The 19,809-nt window shown below is 38.4% G+C and overlaps 1 protein-coding gene and 1 long non-coding RNA gene across 2 annotated transcripts in view; one reads left to right on the top strand and one right to left on the bottom strand.

Annotated features, from left to right (window-relative positions):
• rad51 (RAD51 recombinase) overlaps positions 1 to 5,798 on the top strand; it is a 108,174-nt gene extending 102,376 nt beyond the window's left edge. The window contains exons 9-10 of the mRNA XM_043698255.2: positions 1,070 to 1,191; positions 4,813 to 5,798. Coding sequence (XP_043554190.1) covers positions 1,070 to 1,191; positions 4,813 to 4,936 — 246 coding nt within the window. The 3' untranslated portion in view covers positions 4,937 to 5,798. The remainder of the gene's footprint in view (positions 1 to 1,069; positions 1,192 to 4,812) is intronic.
• On the bottom strand, positions 153 to 4,975 carry LOC148149449 (uncharacterized). The gene is made up of 3 exons (XR_015757985.1): positions 4,796 to 4,975; positions 4,434 to 4,569; positions 153 to 370 (listed from the first exon to the last, which is right to left on the bottom strand). It is a non-coding gene; the product is annotated as an uncharacterized LOC148149449 (long non-coding RNA).
• Positions 5,799 to 19,809: the final 14,011 nt, after the last annotated feature.

Consider the following 19,809-nt stretch of genomic DNA (forward strand, 5'->3'; position numbering starts at 1 on the left):
TGGAGCTCATTCGTAAGCCAATGTAACTAATCCTGTGGTCTAACTGTACCCTTGTGTTTTCCAATGTTTTGCACACTTCTCCACTTCCATGTGATATAATCTTTTCCTCACTAAACCCTGTGGTAAAGAATTACATGTCTGAACAGCTCCCTATAACTTGCTCTTCTGTTTACTTTGACAGTTGATTTTCATCACTGACTTCCGGTCCAATGCATATTTTGTCTTTATTAAGTCATCCTATTTTCTTCTTGAAATAGAGGACTATTATTAGGATGTACACAAGGAAATTTGTTGCTAAAATTGCAAAACGTTGATTATGGTTTGTATTGAAACACAATATGTTGAAATTCCTTATCAGATCAGCCAGCACCTATGATGAAAGAAATAGAGTTAATGATTCTGCTCAAATTCTTTTCTGAACTGGTTCTCGTGTTTCAACTTAACATTAACTGTATTTCTTTCTTTACAGTTGTTACCTCATCCGCTTAGAGTTTCCAGCATTTTCTATTTTCATTTCAGATTTTTCACAGCATTTTGCACTTGCATTCATTTATATTTTTTATTTTATTTCTCACCAGCATTTTGCATTTATTTATATTTTTTATTTTATTTGTATATATTTGATCAAAAACCCTGAAACTTAACATGTGCGCTTGAATGTAGAGTTTTGCAATACAGCTTCATGTTACGTGCTTTGTAGAGATTGTCACAACACTGCAAGTGTGTTTCCACTGAAAGTTGAATATGCCTGTTTTCCAGCACTTCAGGTGCATTCAGTCAGTGGGTCAGTTTTGTAATATGTTTGCAGTGTCTGAATCAGTTGTCACTTTATTGGTTCTTACTGATACTGGGTCTATTCCATAGGATTTTGCAACTTTGTATTATTAGCTTTTCTGGCAAAGCCCTTGTTTACATTGGCTTTCTGAAATGTAAATTTCTCCATTGTGTGTAGGAAGTGGATCCAAAAGGGACAGGGAAACTGAAAGAGAAGAATTGAGATTTCTGTAATGTATTAAAATTGGAGGAGTGTCCATCACATCCTAACATCTTGCACTTATTTTTCTTCTAGTTTGGGGTAGCTGTGGTAATAACTAACCAGGTTGTGGCACAGGTTGATGGGGCAGCAATGTTTGCTGCTGATCCAAAAAAGCCAATTGGTGGAAACATTATTGCTCATGCATCAACAACAAGGTAAGATGGTAATCATACAGGACAAAAATTTTGTTCTCTTTTGTGTATCCTGGGTAGATGGACAAACAAATGTAATTGAGCAAAGCTGAGTGATAGAAGTTGGTTGTTCGCCTGTTTAACAGTTGAAGTTTCACAAATTTCTAGATAGCGTTTAACCATCTGATTTCAAGTTTGCTTTGCACTGTTTGTAACTGGAGTGCAATCTACAAAGATCAAATGGTTTGAGACTGTTACCTTGTACTTTAAATTGTTAGTTTCAATTACTTGAGAATAATTTAACAATCTTTTCCAACTGTGACCCCTCCATAGTTGTAAGCTTAACTGTCTTAGTGCCATGCAATTTAATGGATGACAGTCACAATTTGATACCGTATCAACGTGAGCATTTTTCATGCTGGAGGCTGTCATTGAGTATATTCAAGGCTGAGATAAAGAGATTTTTTTAACAACAGGGTAATTGAGTGTTATGGGAATAGGTGTGATAATTGGGTTGTGGCTAGGAGCAGATCAATCCTATTGGAGGAGCAGCTTTGAGTGACCATTTGGCATTTTATTTTGTTCTTGCGTTCATACATGAGCCTTGATGCCATACATAGATAATTTATTCATCAAAAAGATTATACATCATCAATTGTTTTATAATTGCTGGATATTAGTTGAGCTGGGGACTTGAGGAATTCCTATTAAAAAATGTTTTATCAAACTGTAGAACCTGTCTCCATAGAATATGGAAGGCTAATAGCAAAAAGTAAATTATATATCTTATTTTGTAATATAGTTGGAATTACAGAAGTAGATCTGACAGATCATGCACAGGTTTGAAAACACTGGTTATGTTTGACTTGACCTGCATTGTCATGGCTGAATATGACTAGTCTAAGGAACACACCTAAATGACAAGGTGGTATTGAACTCAAGCAAATTCTCTGCAAATGCATGTGAGGTATTTCATGATGAGGTGAAAAAAAATTGTTTACAGAAATAGAACATATACTAAAATTTGTTGGACTCCCTAGTGCTATCCGCTATTCCTGTAACTAGCTAAGAAACAGTACAAGTCACGTTGTTTGCAACCTGCTACTTTTATTGTTTTGAAATGCTTATTGTCCACTTTTTAAAGAAACCTAGCCTGTGATTAGCTGTACATGCTAATTTTATTGCTTCTTTCTTACTTCTGCTTCTTTCTCTCCTCCATTCCTTATGCTGCTTTAAATGCAATAGAAATACAAAATCCTTCATGAATGTTAAATGTTTTCTCGATCCGATAACCAACTGGAATTGTGACAGATGCATTTTTATCATATCACCTCTTTATTACTTGTATTTACTTTCTTGCGGGAGTTTGGCTGAAATGTATTTTAGTCCTCTTAGTTTTTAAAATAATTCTTTTGGGAAATGCAATATGGTAACCACATTAGAGTAATTTAACCTTTGCTCCAGCTATTTAATTGCCAATCTGAAACTAATTACCCTGAGTGTACCATACAAAGTTATTATTGAACTGTCACATTTTCTGCAATGAAGTGAGATTTCGAGTGAAAATTCAGCTGTGTTTAGAACAGCAATTTGTGATGTACTATGAAGAACAATTAGCTTATTGCTATTTCACAATACCTTGTAATTTGAACCTGCTATGTGAAACTGTTTTAAATGTCATGTTTTAGTAAATAGAGTACTGTATTTGTTATGGAATGCAAATAAGGATCATGTGACACCCAGTTATGTTCTGTTGATCCTTTAAACTCTTCTTTCCCTTCCGTTTTCAAATCCTTGATGTCACTGAGGCTTTCCTATGTGCCACCTATTACCCTTGATAGAACACCTTTGCTGGTGACTCAAGTTTCTTGCTCATACCAAATCAGCTACTGTCTCTTTCTGATTGACAATATCAATCAGATGGCACAGGATTATTTTCATATGTACTAATAATACCCAGTCCTGCTGCTCCATTCCTTCCCCTTGACTGCATCCATGATGTTAGACTAATACCTAAATTACTTGATGAATCACAGCTTCCTCCAACTAAACATTAGGAAATCTGAATTAATTGACTTTGTCACATGTAATGAAGTGTCTGCTGAAGGCCTGATACTACGCTGGAGAAAATACGAAGATTCAATCATTATTACTTTGTGACTGGCATCACTTATTTCCTGACTCCCATCAGATTAAGCCAGACCATGTAAAGTTGAAACTTTGAACTGAACTTCAAGCCCTATATCCACTTCATTACAAAGACTGCTTATTTCCAACTCTGCAGTAAATGTTTCCTTCCACTCATCAAAACCCATCCACCAACCAGATGCTTACTCATACTCTCTGGACTGACTCTCCTTTTCTAATATCTCTTTGCTGGCTCTTATCCTCCTACCCTTTGTAAATTCCAGAAGTTCTGAAAGGATATTGTCTGGAATGTAACCTGCACAACTCAGCTCAACTTTAGACTGTCCATCGGCCTACATTGCATCCCATTCCCTCAAGCAACATTTCAATTTCTTCTCCAAGTTTCTGGCCCTAATTGTACAACTTCCTTTAGTTTTATAACTTTGATTGATCCTCTTAGTCCTCTAACTTTGCTATTTTTCTAGTCCCTTTTGCCACATTATTGATGAAAAGGCTATCAGTTGCCTTTGACTGTTCTCTGGAGGAAGTGTCTTCTGACACACACACACAGACACACACACACAGACACACACACACACAGACACACACACACAGACACACACACACAGACACACACACACACACACACACACACAGACACACACACACAGACAGACACAGACACACAGACACAGACACACACACACAGACACACACACACAGACACACACACACAGACACACACACACACAGACACACACACACACAGACACACACACACACAGACACACACACACACAGACACACACACACACAGACACACACACACAGACACAGACACATACAGACACACACACGTACATGCGCGCATGCATGCGCACACACATCCCTTGAGCCTTTTCTATACTAAAGGCAATGTACCTGGGGATTTTGAATTCCCTTAAGATACTGAAATCTGACGTTAAAAGAAATCAGTTTCACTGCTTCACCATCCAATTTGAGGACTTCTATTTTTTTTCAGCCAGATTCTTCTCTCCTTCCACCTTTTAACCATTCACTTTCTTTCTGGAATGAGTTTTTTTGTCATAATCACTATTTCAATAATGATTGAATGTTGAGGTGTTGACTGATCAGCCTACTGTGGAAGTTGACTCTGTCCTCAAGCAAAATCCAGTTGTGAATTTCCAGTAGAGATTTCTTGATGATGATGGGCAGCAGTTTTAGCTGATCGTTTTCCCCAAATCTACATGAGTGAGTCCAGTTGTAGCTGTTTCTCTGAGAACCAATGCAACATTTGTCAGAAATTGAACAATTATGGCTCAGCTGCTGAAAGAATTAACTAATTGAGCTGTAAGGGAAGGCTTTTAAGCTGCTTTCCTGAAGTACTAAGAACATTTTAGTGGGGAATGCAATATGGCAATAAGGCATTTCCAATTTACTTATAAGTGACAAAAAACATAGTTATGAGATCTGACTGATAATTACACATTGCCTATCTTACCTTTCTTTCTTTTTCAGATTGTATCTGAGAAAAGGACGAGGTGAAACCCGGATCTGTAAAATTTATGACTCTCCCTGCTTGCCGGAGGCAGAGGCTATGTTTGCTATCAATTCTGATGGGGTTGGGGATGCTAAAGACTAAATGTGACTGGACCTTCCAAGTCCTATGTTGGAAGCAACTAACAGCAAACAAGTGTCCTCAGGTCAATCAGTAATGTTATATGTAGGCTCCTCATTATCCTGATTGTCGTAAGCAATTTGAACTTGGACAGCTTTCACCTTCAGGGAATAAAGCCATACTTAATCACTATCTGATTTTTTTTCAGGCAGATCTGATATTAAAATTGGGGCCATAGGGAGGATGATTTATTATGACCCCATGTTCATAATGTTTTGCTAAGATGAGTGAACACAACATTGAATCGAGATTCATTACATGTTTGAAATAAATTATTTCCAGATTTGCATGCTGCAGTTCCAGTGACAGCAATTTGAAACTATGCTGTCTGGATTACTTCTGTTGAGGTCATTGTAATAAACTGGAAACCTGTTGAACACAAACTGGCATTACATGCCACGTTACCTTTGAGTTCCGCACCTTTTTCGATGGAAAGTAACCTTTTGGCGATAAACCGTGCAACAACTGTAGCAAATGGCTCACATCCCTTTCTGATAGAAGGTCGTTGAACCTATCTATCCTGCACAAGGTTTGTCAGATAGTATATTCCCTTTTTGGTTTTGTTTCTTTGGTTTGTTTTAAGTAACAAGAACTGTAGAGGGTATAGAAATATGTACACCTGGTGGATAAATGTTTTAAACTGAGTAATAGTTTGGCAGAAGAACTTATAATGCTTTTGTTTCTTTGTGCATCCTACTCATGGTGCCTGTTTTGCTTTTCTAAGCAAGGCTAATAAAAAAATCATTTTTGGTAATGATGGAAAACTTAAAATTCATAAAAATAAACTATTTTGACACATTTCAATTAAATCTCTACATTTTTGTTTTTTTTATTGTTAATGGGTGAGTATTATTAGCTAAATCAACATTAATATATCAAATGTCCATTCAAATATGTTTCCTGGAGAGGAGAGGTCTTGTTTGGCAATTGGCATGCTCAGTTAGACAGCCAGCAATGCAAGTGTGCTCACACACAACTTGAAGCCTGAAAGTTATTGTGAAACTTGAAAGGGTTCAGAAAAGATTTAAAAGGATGTTGCCAGAGTTGGAGGATTTGAGATATAGGGAGAGGCCGAACAGGCTGGGGCTGTTTTCCCTGGAGTGTCAGAGGCTGAGGGGTGACCTTATAGAGGTTTACAAAATTATGAGGGGCATGGATAGGATAAATAGACAAAGTCTTTTCCCTGGGGTCGGGGAGTCCAGAACTAGAGGGCATAGGTTTAGGGTGAGGGGGGAAAGAAATAAAAGAGACCTAAGGGGCAACTTTTTCACACACAGGGTGGTACGTGTATGGAATGAGCTGCCAGAGGAAGTGGTAGAGGCTGATACAATTGCAACATTTACGAGGCATTTGGATGGGTATATGAATAGGAAGGGTTTGGAGGGATATGGGCCGGGTGCTGGCAGGTGGGAGTAGATTGGGTTGGGATATCTGGTCGGCATGGACGTGTTGGACCGAAGGGTCTGTTTCCATGCTGTACATCTCTGTGATTCTTTAATAGGTTCAGCTGATCAATGCCATGCTTATGTATGCCTCGACTGTCCTCCTAGCTGTCTCCATTTAAAATTAGTAGCACATCCTTCTATTCCTTTCTCCCTTATGTTCATATCTGGCTTCTCTTTCAATATATTTATGATGTAACTTGAGCATAATAGTCAAATACCAATGATGGAGTGCTGTGTTGTTGCACTCTTGGGAAGATGTTAAAACAAGGCCTACTCTGCCTTCTCCGGTACTTGTTATTGGATCCCATGGCTCCTTTCTGAAGAACTCATGAATGTAGAAATAGGAGATTGAGCAAATGAACATGTGGCTGGAAAATTTGCTGAAGCAGACTTTAGATTTTCAGGCATTAGAACAGATCGGACGTGTGCTAAGGGGACAGTTTATATCTTAGCAGTGCTGGGACAGATGTCCTGGTGGGGAGAGTATAAGCCATATTGTCAGGGGGTTAGGAACCGAAGAGGGAAAAAAATGTTGTAAATTAAAGTGCAAAGGAGAAACATCTGAGAATTGATCAAGGGTAATTTACTGAAGAGAACGTTAAAAAGGCACAATTAAATCCCCTGTCTGAAAGCATACAGTACTGTCAATGAGAGGTGAATTGATGGCACGAATGCCACGAGAGATGATCGAATCTGGGAAGTCAATGTTAAATGTGTTTAATATTTAGGATATAAAGGAAAAAGGTGCTGTGTGAATCCTATTGATGAAGGACAGGATCATTACATTAGAGGGAGAAGAACAGGATGCAGAATTTGAGTGGAACTAAAAATACAAGGTGCAGCAAGGGTCTTAAATTATCAGAGGCTAAGGGATCTATTACATGTACTTTAGAGGACAAAGTTTAATATTTTCCTGAGTGTCCAAAAGCACCCTAAAGTTTTGAAAGAAATATTGGTTGTGTTGTGATTGTTCAAAATTCTGTCACTTCTGCAGTTGGAAGCTTGCAAATGTAACTCCATCATTTAAGAAGGGAGGGGCATAGAGAACATAGAGCTGCAAACCAATTAGCCTGATGTCAGTAGTAGGGCAAATTTTAGAGAATCTATTATGAAGGTGTGATTACTGGCTATGTAGAATGTGGTTGACTGAGTGGCCACAATCAAAATGGACTTATGAAGGTGAAATCGTGTCTCTTCAGAATGTTATTAGTAGAGTCTGTATTAGGGAACCAGTGTGAATGGCATGTTTTGATTTACAAAAGGCTTTTCGATAAAATTGCACACATGAGGTTAGTATGCAAAGTTAAAATGCATGGGATTGGAGTAATGTAGAATCATGGACCGAATAATGGTTAACAGGCATAAAGAGTGTAGATATAAATGGGTCATTCCCAGGTTGGCATGACTAATTGACCTGTACTTGGACCATAGCTATTCATAATCTGTAAAAATTATGAAGCCAATTGCATGATATCCAAGTCTGCAGATCATACAAAACCTGTTGGAAATGTGATTAGTTGTGAGAAGGATGCAGAAGGTTTCAAGGGGATTTAGTCAGGCTGAGCAAGATCATGGAATATCGATAAGTGTGCAGTTATCCCCTTTGGTAGAAGGAACAAAGGTGCAGAATATTTCTTAAATGGTGAGTGATTGGAAAGTTTTGTTGTCAAAAGGGTCCAGGTGTTCTTGTTTGTAAGTCACTGTCGCAAGCAATTGGGAAGTTGAATGGAATGTTATCTTCAGAGGATTTGAGTACCAGAACAAAGAAATTTTAATTCATTAGTAAAGCACCCTGGTGAGACCACACCTGGAGTATTGTGTGTAGACCTAGTCCCATTGCCTAAACTTGTCAAAGGGTAAGTGCAGTGAAGGTTAACAAGTGTGATTCCTGGGATGGTGGGACTGTCCTGTGAGGAGAGATTGTGACTGTATTCTCTGGAGTTTAGAGAATGAGAGATGATCTTATTGAAACTTATAAATTCTTAAATAGATAATCAATAGGTGCAGAATAAATGTCACCCTGGTTGTGGAGTCTAGAATAAAAGAATATTGGAATAAAAGGCAAGCTATGAGGAGTGAGACCAAATATATTTGCACAAAAGGGTAATTTATCTTTGGAATCCTCTACTCCAGAGATCTGTGAAAGTTTAGACATTAACTAAGTTCAGAGGCAGAAATTGATTACAATTACTTAAGACCTCAAGGGTTATTGGGAACACGCAAGAATACAGTGTTGAGGTAGATGGTCAGCTATGGTCTAGAACAGTGTTTCTCAACAGGGGCGGAAGTGCCCCCTGAGGGGCGTATGGCTTCTTTTGGTGGGCATTGAAGTCAAAGGCGGCAAGGCGGCACTGAACGACTTTTGACAAAAATTGAATCAGATATTTATGATTTAGCAAGACAACATGAACCACAAGGATAGCATTGACTATTTTGCTATTACAGACTAAATTTTATACAGTAAGGCCAAAAGTAGGTGGACAGTAAGAACAGTAATAAATGATAACATTTATTTTTTGTTGTATATAAAACATATTTCACAAAAGTTTTCCATTTTCAGCACTGCAGTGCATTGCAGTTATATGTGCAAAAACAGACTTTGGTGATTTGGGGGCATTGCATGATTTCAAGGACAAGAAGGGGGCGTTGAATACAGAAAGGTTGAGAAACGCTGGTCTAGAATGATGGAACAGGATCAAACGATTGCATGGCGTACTCCTGTTTTTATGTTCCTGAGAGTGTAGAAATTTTTCCCAGTGAACTGCCAATATTTATCCTTCATACAACATCCGTGCAGGAGATCTGATCACTCACATTGCTCTGTATGGGAGTTTGTGTTTAAATTAGCTATCACCTTTCTTCTTTTTTTAATATATATTTATCAAAAAAAATTTACTCTCACAAAAGGAAAAATAATTATAAAAATACAGGAAAAACAGAAATGATGTTACAGTGTTATACTACAGTAATGTTAACAATAAACTACCTACTACTCTACGGGATTCAATTGTCTCATTTTTACCTAACTTAACACAAATTAAAATAAGTTTGAATTAAATGAAATAGACTTAAATTTCAATTAAATTAAATTACATTACATTATTGCACTTGCCGCACCTCCACCGAAGCTCCCGTCCACGGGAGCAACAGTTGTTATACCTGTGTTTATTAGGTCTCCTCCCCCTGGGGTCCCTGGACCACCACATACACTCTCACGGCACTTTAAAGACTCTAATCAGTATCACTGATAGGTCCGTGTCTATGTAATTTAAAAAGGGCTGCCATGTCTTATAAAATTGTTCTGTTCCATCGCGCGCCATACTTGTCAGATAATCTTGGGGGTGTACTCCATCACAAGACTGTGCCACCCCACAAAATCTGGGGTTCCTTCTGATATCTAACTCATTAGGATGTTCTTCCTTGCACAATGTGTAAGAATGCTAAATAACCTCTTCCCGTGCTCAGCCAGAGAGGGCAGATTCGGCAGTACCAAAAGAAGGGATACTGGATCTATCTTAACTTCAATTCCCAGGATCTCCTCCAGATCATTCACAATGGCACCCCTGTATCCACAAATCTTGTAGCAGGCCCAATAGCAATGTGTAAGGATGCTTGTGCTAATTCTACATTTTAGACATCGTGGAGAAGATCCTTTCTTAAACTTTGCTAACCTCCCTGGTGCTGTGTATGGGCCCTGTGAAAGATCTTCATAGCTTGTGCTTTATTGCATATTGAGATTTTCTTTACATTCTCCCATATCTTCCATGTTTCCAATGAAAATTCTTTCCCTAGCTTCTGATTCCAGATTCCATGGAGTCTCTCCATATCCCCCAAGGCGCTCCCTCTCTGCAAATGGTACTAACCGAGAGCACATCAGAGCACTCTTTTCTCCATGTCCGACTTGTAGGATTGTGCCAAGAGCGTGGTCGTCTTCTGTATATAATCCCTAACCTGGAAATATCAGTAAAGGTCCCAATTAGGAATCTGGTATTCCTGACTAAGCTGGCTGAAAGACATAAAGACCTCTCCGTCAAATAAATCCCCCAAACAGGAGATTCCCTTACCCTCCCATGCTTTGAAGCTGGGGTCCATTGACCCCGGCCTAAATCCTGGGGCTCACACTAATGGGGCGAACGCTCAAGTCTTAAGCAGATTGCCCTCACCCTGTTTCATTATCCTCCATGCTTTCACCGTGTTTAAGATAATTGGGCTCTCACAACACTCAGCCATGGATTGCATCTTGTCCATAAACAGTAAATTGATGAGGGGACACCTCGCCTGCGAGGCCTCAACGTCAAGCAATATTGACCTTGAATCCTTATATACCCAGTATCTCCTCAGATCCACCCTGATTCCTCTTTCCCCACCCCCAATCCTGCAGAAGTTGCAGCTTGGTAAATTTAATTAGGGGGCACCTATGGCATCAAATAAAGGATCTAAGCCAACCCACTAAACCTCCGCAGCACTTGTCTGGGTAGCAACAATGGGAGCATCCTCGTAGGCTATATTAGCCGAGGAAGAACATTCATTTTAATCAGAACTATGTGGCCTAGCCATGATATTGGTAGCCCCTCCCATCATTGCAAGTCCTGATTTGTCCTCTCAAATAATTGCACAAAGTTAGCTCCGTACAGCTAATAGAAGATGGGAGTAATAAAAATTCCCACATGGAGAAAACCTTTCTGCAACCACTGAAAAGGTGACTGGCACTTATACCAATCCTTTCACATGCAAGATTTCCGATTTTGTAAAATTTATCCTGTATCCCGAAAAACTACTGAATAATTTTTTGTATTGACCGGGGGACAGACTTTTCTGGATTAGCCAAAAACAAAAGGAGGACATCTGCATAAAGAGTAATTTTATGTTCCCTAATTTTCACATTTCTTCCTTTACCTCCTTAACTATCCTCAAGTGGCTCCGGTGTGAGAAAGCTTTATCTCACACTCAGTTGGGCACAGAGGCAATCTCTTCTGTGCTGGCTCTCTGTGCATTATACAGGTTGAACAAAAAGATCCATTTCTATGCTGTATGACTAAGTACCATTGCCCTGCCTTTTCCTTATAACTCTGAATATTATTTCTCTTTAAGTAATCACTCTATTGCCCTCTTAAATTCCTCAGTTGAACCTGCCTCCACGACAGGTGATGCATTCCAGACTTTCATTACTTGTGTGAAAAGGTTTCTTTTCTCCCATTGCTTCTTTTGGAAATTACCTTATATCTGCCATTTTATTAATCATTTTATTAGCAAGAGCAGTTTTTCCTTATTTACTCTGCCCAACCACCTCGTGATTTTGGAGACTTATCAAATCTCTTTGGTTCCAATTTCTCCAAACTATCTTAACTGAAATTTCACCCCTAAATGTTCTGTTTTATAAAGGAAAGAACCCCAGGTTCTTGTTAAGGCTTTCTTAACAAGCATAACCTCTCATTCTGGAATTAGTCTTGTGAAATCCAGAGTGGGGCACAATACTCTGTGTGGCTTAATCTCACTTTGACATAGGTTTAACATCTTTAAGTCTGTATCTCCAGAAATGAACTACTTTGTTTTTTTTTGCGTAGTCTCATTTTGCCACTTGTATTGATTTCTTGACCCCTGCATTGTCTGAAATCTTCTACCTCATCTGAACTATTTTAACCATACCTGAGTTCCTTTAGATATAAAAAGAAATACATGGTATTGAGTGTATTTACATCATAATTTAGATTTATTTGGCTAAATTCACTGATGCTTTTAATTTCAAGATCAAACAAAGTACTGTTACTATTATAAAAAGCTTTTGGTCCCCAATGGATGCTCTTTTATATTATTTGTGGAAAGGCTGCTGATCTTTGTTTCTTAATTTATAACTGACTTTCTGGTTGGGCACAAGTTGATGACTGTTAGATCTAAAATGTCCTGAGTTGCAATTTCTAGTGGCTAATCAAAGTGTTGAACTACATTTTTAGCTTAATTAAGAAAATAGTTGTGAATTATCTATTGTCATATTGTAAATGTGCCTAGTAAGTTTAAGGCACTAAAGTTTAAGGTTTATGTCGAACCTGTGTGATAAATAGCATCCGTGTTTTAAAAAAAATCCGGCCAAACTATTTACTTCTAAGTTTTTAAATACAAAAATACTCATAGTAGACTGATTATAATACTTTTCACTTGATGTTTCTGATACTTGAATTTAAAAAGTTCTTCATTTTTATGCTGGAATGTTTTTGTCTATAAGTACTAATTGAATTGCTTTGCATTGTGTCTGTGTATTGCTGGATTTCTTTGTTCAGTTGTTATATGTCATTATTCTCCTATTTAAGTCTCACGTTTTTAAATTGAGAAAAAGGCTTTGACCACCTTAACTTAACACCTCTTTATCAATATGAGGCACTCCAGGGAAGTCGAGTGCATTCCTTTGCTGTTGAGCACTCCAATTTCACCAACCACTTCCAGTTCTTCTAGGCTATTATTAAGATGCCAGCTGATGAAACCTGGCTTGATGCATCATATTTTGATTTGAATAAAATGGTCTCTTGCTAAAACACAAACACACAATTTTGCTTTCACAATAAGACAAGGTTATTTTGAAAGAAATTAAGATCAAATAGAACAAACTAACCATTTATTTAATATAAATCCAAAACTTTTACTGTATTTAAAAATCATAATCCTATTAATCCCAAAATACTCTTTTATAAATTGAAAAGAGAGCACCTTTTGTATGTTATCCAAAACACACAATTTGCAGTAACCAAAACTTGACTTGTACAACACTCATGAGTTCCTATACCCAACTGGTAAGCTTAAGTCACTTGTTACTTCAGTGCTCAGATTGGAACTGTAGATAGTTTCTTCCTCGAACTAATATACATCTACTTAAATATACTCAGTTTTAAATAATCTCTTCAAGGTTTTTCCACAACACTTCTGGCATGGAACTAAGACTTGCTCTTCTCTCTAAGGTAACTTAGTTCTTTGTACGTACTTCCCTTCTTGGGAGAACCGATCTATGCAGCTATCCTATTACAGGGACTTCACAGGACTGTCTCAGACTCCAAGTAAAAACTGAAAAAATACCTCAGTCCTTAAAAGGAACTTCCTTGGTTAAGATTTTGGTCATCTGCCATAAATATTTTGTGATCTGGTATCAAATTCTGTTAAATACTAGTACTCCAAGGAAAATCTTGAAATGTTTGACGTTAAATACTGTATAAATATGTTTGACACTTGTATAATTTAAATAGGTTTTCCATAAATGAAGTATCCTCAGTATAAGGCATTGAGAGTTTGATTGAAGGAATTGTCTTCAGTAACTTGTTAGTCGGCACAGTCACTGTGGCCTGAAGGGCCTATTTTTATACTGGATGGCTCTATGACTAACTTTTAAGTGTTTGCTGGTTTCGGAATGGCATTTCAGTGTGCCTTCTCAATTTTTGGGAAAATTGACGATAGAAGTAAATATTTAAGTAGGGACTCCTTGTCAGACTTGGTGTAGGTACTTTTGATTTATTTGTTTAAATGTGGAACGTCTAACATAATTGACAATTAACAGATTTCTTTAATCTTTGCACATGGAATAATTCATTCTGAATTTACTGGTAGGCCATTGAAATATTTAGGAGAAAGTGAGGACTGCAGATGCTGGAGATCAGAGCTGAAAATGTGTTGCTGGAAAAGCGCAGCAGGTCAGGCAGCATCCAAGGAGCAGGGGAATCGACGTTTTGGGCATGAGCCCTTCATTCGGGCATGAGCCATTGAAATATTTATAAATGTTTTCAGTTTCTAGGGCGTCACGGTAGCTTAGTGGTTAGCACTGCTGCCTCAAAGTGCCAGGGACCCAGGTTCGATTCCAGCCACCGGCCTGTACAGAGTATGTACATTCTCCCCATGTCTGTGTGGGTTTCCTCCGGGTGCTCTGGTTTTCACCCACAATCCAAATGTGCAGGTTAGATGAATTGGCCATGCTAAATTGTCCATTGTGTTCAGGATTTGTGGGTAAGGTGCATTAATCAGGAGTAAATGTAGCGTAATAGAATAGGGGAATGGTATGGGCGGGTTACCCTTCGGAGGATCAGTGTGGATTTGTTGGGCCAAATTGCCTGTAGGGATTCTTGATGATTTCTATGAAAGAACATTATTATACCTGCTGATGGAAAATTACTGAAGAAATTAAATGCTACCCAAACAAGACTCAGCATCTAGTTTATTGACAAATTTACTTCCTGCGTACAGTGGATGCAATCTTCAAGACACATTACAGCAACTTGTCAAGGCTCCTTTAATAGCATCTTTCAAATCTCTGACCTCTACCACTGAGAAGGAGAAGGGTAGCAAATGCAAGAGAGCACCATCACCTACAAGCTCCTCTCATAACTTGGAACTATGTCACCATTCATTCCACTGTCACTAAATTAAAATCCTGGAATAATCTAATGGCCACTGAGTGGCAATGCAGAAAATGTTCACCAGTTTAATTTCTAGGATGGAAAGGGTGATTTATGAGGAAAGCTCGAGACTATGTAGGAGTAAATTACTGCAGATGCTGGAATCTGTACTGAAAACAAAAAAATGCTGCAAATCACAGTGGGTCAGGCAACATTCATAGGCAGAGACAAGCTAGCATTTTGATGGCTTAATCAGAGCTGATGAGAGTGGAGGAGACAGCATTTATGCAATAGTGGGGCAGTGGAGTGCTGGGGGAGAAAGGGAGTTGATAGTGCTGATTAAGTGATCGGGATGTGAGTTTGGCAGAACAATGGTGTGTCTAACTACCCAATGAGAAAAAACAGATGGTCCCACTGGAGTGGAGAGGATTTGGTGACAGCGGTACAAAAAGTAAAGCTAAAAGAAATGGGAGTGAGTTCACAATCTGAAGGTGTTGAACCCAATAATAAGTCCAGAAGATTGTAAAGTGCCGTGTCTGAAGATGAGATATTGGTCCTGCAGTTTGCGCTGTGCTTCACTGAAGCATTGCAGCATGCAGACAGGATGCTGTGTTAAGATGACTAGCTCTGGGAAGGTCAGAGTCATGCTTGCACACAGTCTGAAAATAGTTACTCAAGCAGAAGGGTATTCATTTATGGAGTCTCCAAACTAAGAGTTTGTATAGATGTTTTAAGTTGTCAGAACCAAAAGGGGGTTCCAGCCGGCATGGAAAGAAGTTGTAAAACTGTCTTAGCAGTCTAAGGAGAACTGGATAATGAGTCAAATAATAAATTAAACCGTTGAGACAGTAGTGATATCTGTAAAGTGATATTGCTGGAATATAGGTTTGAAATTTCACTCTCAAGACCTCTCAAAGCTATCTTGTATGTGTATACCTGTAAAGCTTTTTCTTTCTTTTTTGTAATAAACTAGTGTTTGTTTGTTAAAGAAATTTGCAGACACATATGAATATATTTCAAATACTAATCACTGCCATAACTAACTGCAAAAAAATGAAGATCTAGGATCTAACTTGCACAGTATTTCTATCATCTGCGATCGTAACACCATATTTACAATATTGTACAGAATAAGACTGCGCCAATATGCAACAGGGACCCAGCAAACTTGCAAAATAGGCCTGAGAAAAAAGTAATTAGGGACTGGAGAGAAATTTGTTCTTGGGGAAGCCCAGGGTAAAAAGGAGTTAGAATGTTGAGGGACGTGTTTTCACATTGCAGATTGGAATTTGTGAGTCTTCCTTTGGAAACATGTTCAGGCAATGTCATGGTGGTAATGTCACCAAACTAATAATCCAGAACTTCAGGTTGATGTTCTGGAGCCATTGGTTTAAATCCTATTTTGGGAGATGGTGAAACTTGAATTCAATGAAATCTACAATTAGGAAGTTAACTTAATTGCCATTTAGTCATTATTGTTTTAAAAACCAATCTGATTTAAATGCCCTTTGGGAAAGGGAATCTGCCATTCTTTCTTGGCCCGGCTTACATGTGACTCTAGATCCACAGCAGTAAAGTTAACTTTTAAGCACCCTCTAAAATGATCAAGCCAGCCACTCCGACTGCTGCAAAGGAATGAAACTGAATGGCATCGACCTGGGCACTGGAAATGGTATCAGGCACAACCCAGCTGATTCTGCAAAGTCGTCCTTACCAACATCAAGGGACTTGAGCCAAAACTGAGAGAGCTGTTCCACAGTCTTGACATTATCGTAAGTGTGATTTCATGAGTCTGGCTATGCCCCAGATTCCATCACAACCCTTAGGAAAATCCTGTTCTACCAGAAGGATAGAATCACCAAAGATGGCTGCACAATTCCACCCAATCTGGAAGGAGTTACTGTGGGAGTGCTCAGCATTGAATCTGGACTCCATGAAATCACATGGCATCAGATCAAAAGTCGGCCAGAAAACCACCTGCTGATTACCACTTACCAATGCACCTCAACCAATTAATAAGTACTTCCTCTGAGAGGAAGATACAAAGGGCAGCAAGAACATTGAATGTATTCTGACTTCATTGTTACAATATGGAGGCAGACAGCCAAATCAAATCAGCTTCTCTATCCCTATATTTGTAACATAGTAAAATCAAATTACTCACCCTCAAAATTGACTTTTTGAATAACCAGTTCTCGACATTGTGAATAATCAATACCAGGCACATAATTTATACATGAAAACAAAAGACTTAATTTATAAACAATATAGTAGCTTTAGCTCAACAAATGCAAATCACAAGGTAATCTATAAAGCACTTTTTAACCAAGAAGCAAGACTGAAAATGAACATTCAGTCCTGATCTCAAACAAATATCCGTTTTAAATCCTTTTTTTAAAGAACTGATCACAGTCCAAAAGTCATCTTTACCTCTCTGTTCATCGTTCACTGGTCCAAATCAAAATGGTAGAATATTGAAAAATCAGTGGGTTCTAACACCATCTAATGTAGTCAGAAGGAATACCTGAGAGCTAATGGAATAAGGGAACAGATGATGAATATATTAATTGACTTATTTGGATGTGAATTGGTTGTATAAATATGGTGGGCTCATAATCAGTGTCTTTAGGAGTATAACATTGAGAGCAGGGGAAGGTTGAGTCAAAATATGAAGTTTCTGGATACGATTACACATTGCTGTTTTCTGAAAATGAGACTTAGGAAGAAAAAGTTACAATGAAGGACTAGGTTACTTCTTTGTCAAAGAAGAAGCAAGGAAAGGCCTTAGTATTTTCATTACCATGCAGAAGCAAGATAAGCGAAGCATTGTTTCAGAATTGTAACATGTTGGTTTGAAAATGGATGATTCTTTGAACAGGTTGTTAACTTTAATGGATAAGATTTAATGAAAAGACCCATTGACTGCTTATGAGGCATGGTCAGATTTTAACAAATTTAGACTGAGGACAGTACAATGGAAACATACATAATGGAATTCAGTAGGTTGTATGCAAGACTGCAGAAGTTTCATTTGGAAATCTCCCAATTCATGCTGCCATTTAAGTTGTTGGACAGTGCCAAAGTATGGACAGACTTCTAATTTTGAAGGGAGTTGAATTTTCGAGTAAACATACGCTCGAACAAATGTCAGAATCTCAAAACATTCCTAACAAAGTATTCCTTCCCAGTAGGTTTCATATCACAAAGAGGGCAGTTGGTGATGTGCCAGAAAATGGAGGAGACAATTCCAGAAAATGGAAGAGATCACCTGAAAGGAGAACTGTAACTAAAAGAAAGTATGACAGAAATACTATTGATAATTTTGAGAACCAAAGAAAATTTTGGATTTACAGTAAGAGATGAACTCCAGAAATAATTAAGGTGCAATCAGTCGATGTTTTCAGGTGCAATTCAAGGTACCACTTTATGGTGCTGTACTAAATGCTATAATAAGGTATTTTAAACCAAACATAAAATGAAGGATTTGAAGGTAAAAGCTGAAGATGCGAATGAAAGAGAGGGCATTGTATTGGTTGCAAAAGTTTCAGCCCAATAATGAATGTGTTAGTGACAGGGTGTTTCAATTGTGCAGCATTGAACGGGGTTGATGTGTTTCTACTGTGTGTGGAATATATTAGCTAAGATGATACCAAGACTTTAACTAAAAAGGACCGGGACTAAGTTGAAGAATTTGAGAGTTCTACCAGTTTCAGTTATTAGGCTAAGGAAAAAGCAGTTTTTGTTGATAGGAAAGCAATGAATTAATGGCTTAAGCTTTTTGAACATACTATAATTTATAGGTTTTTTAATTAGATTTCCTACAGTATGGAAACAGGCCCTTTGGCCCAACAAGTTAACACCGACCCTCCAAAGAGTAACCCACCCACATCCTGTATTTACCCCTGACCAATGCATGTAACACTATGGGCAATTTAGCATAGTCAATTCACCTGACCTGCACATCTTTGGACTGTGGGAGGAAACGAGAGCACCCAGAGGAAACCCACGCAGACACTGGGAGAATGTGCAAATTCCACACAGTTGCCCGAGGCTGGAATTGAACCTAGGAACCGGTGCTGTGAGGCAGTAGTGCTAGCCACTGAGCCACCAAGCCACCTGTGATTCTGTACAGAATCTATTGGATGAATGGGCATAGAAATGCCATCAGTTGGTAAAGAAGTTTTAGGTGATCATTTAGGTGAATCGAGGAACATAGGTAGGCATAGGAAGTATGGTTGAAATCATTCAGACACCTCAGTGTTTCCCATCATTTAGACTGTGATTCACAACGTCTCAGAAAAAGCTGTGATTGAGTTTTTGGAAATGCGGGACACTCAGAGATGCCCATCTCCTCAAAGGAGGTGGCCAGTTTGGAAGTGCAGGATGTGGATTCACAAACCACACTCACCTCCTCCACCCCCCCCCCACCGTACCCCTATCTTACACTAACAGAAGTTGGAATATCTGGAATCGGGTCCCACCCATCTTTGAAGGCTCATGGAGTCTCCTTGACACAATCTAAATCCAGATCTAGCAGCATTGAGTGTTATGCTATTGGTTAGGACTTGAACAGTTTAACAGTAAAATACGTCCACTCACATGCAACACAAAAGCTTAACTTCATAATCCTTATGTGAGTATAAGCTTGGCTTAGTTAATAGCTTTCTCTTGCCAGAGTCAGAAGGTTATGGGTTCAAACCCCAACCTAGGGTGACAGTATCTTGGCTTACGCTTCAATGTGTTATTAAGGGTGTGCCTCTTCTAGTAATGCAGTGAAAGAATGTAAAGGATCACATGCAACTATTGAAGAACAGGAGGATCTCACATGTGGCCAAAACTCCACCCTAAACCAATGCCACTGAAAATAGATTAATGGGTTATTCATTGCATTTGTTGTTTATGCAATTTTGCTCAGTTATGCTTAATTGAATAACCAACAAAATTGTTGAATGTAAAATTCTTTGTGATATATGTATTGAGGAGCTTTGTGAGATGCCATTTAACTGTGAATTCCTTTTTTCTA

Source organism: Chiloscyllium plagiosum, unplaced genomic scaffold (genome assembly GCF_037043375.1).
Source record: "Chiloscyllium plagiosum isolate Xiang-an unplaced genomic scaffold, Cpla_swu_hap1 HiC_scaffold_8, whole genome shotgun sequence".
NCBI lineage: Eukaryota > Metazoa > Chordata > Chondrichthyes > Orectolobiformes > Hemiscylliidae > Chiloscyllium > Chiloscyllium plagiosum.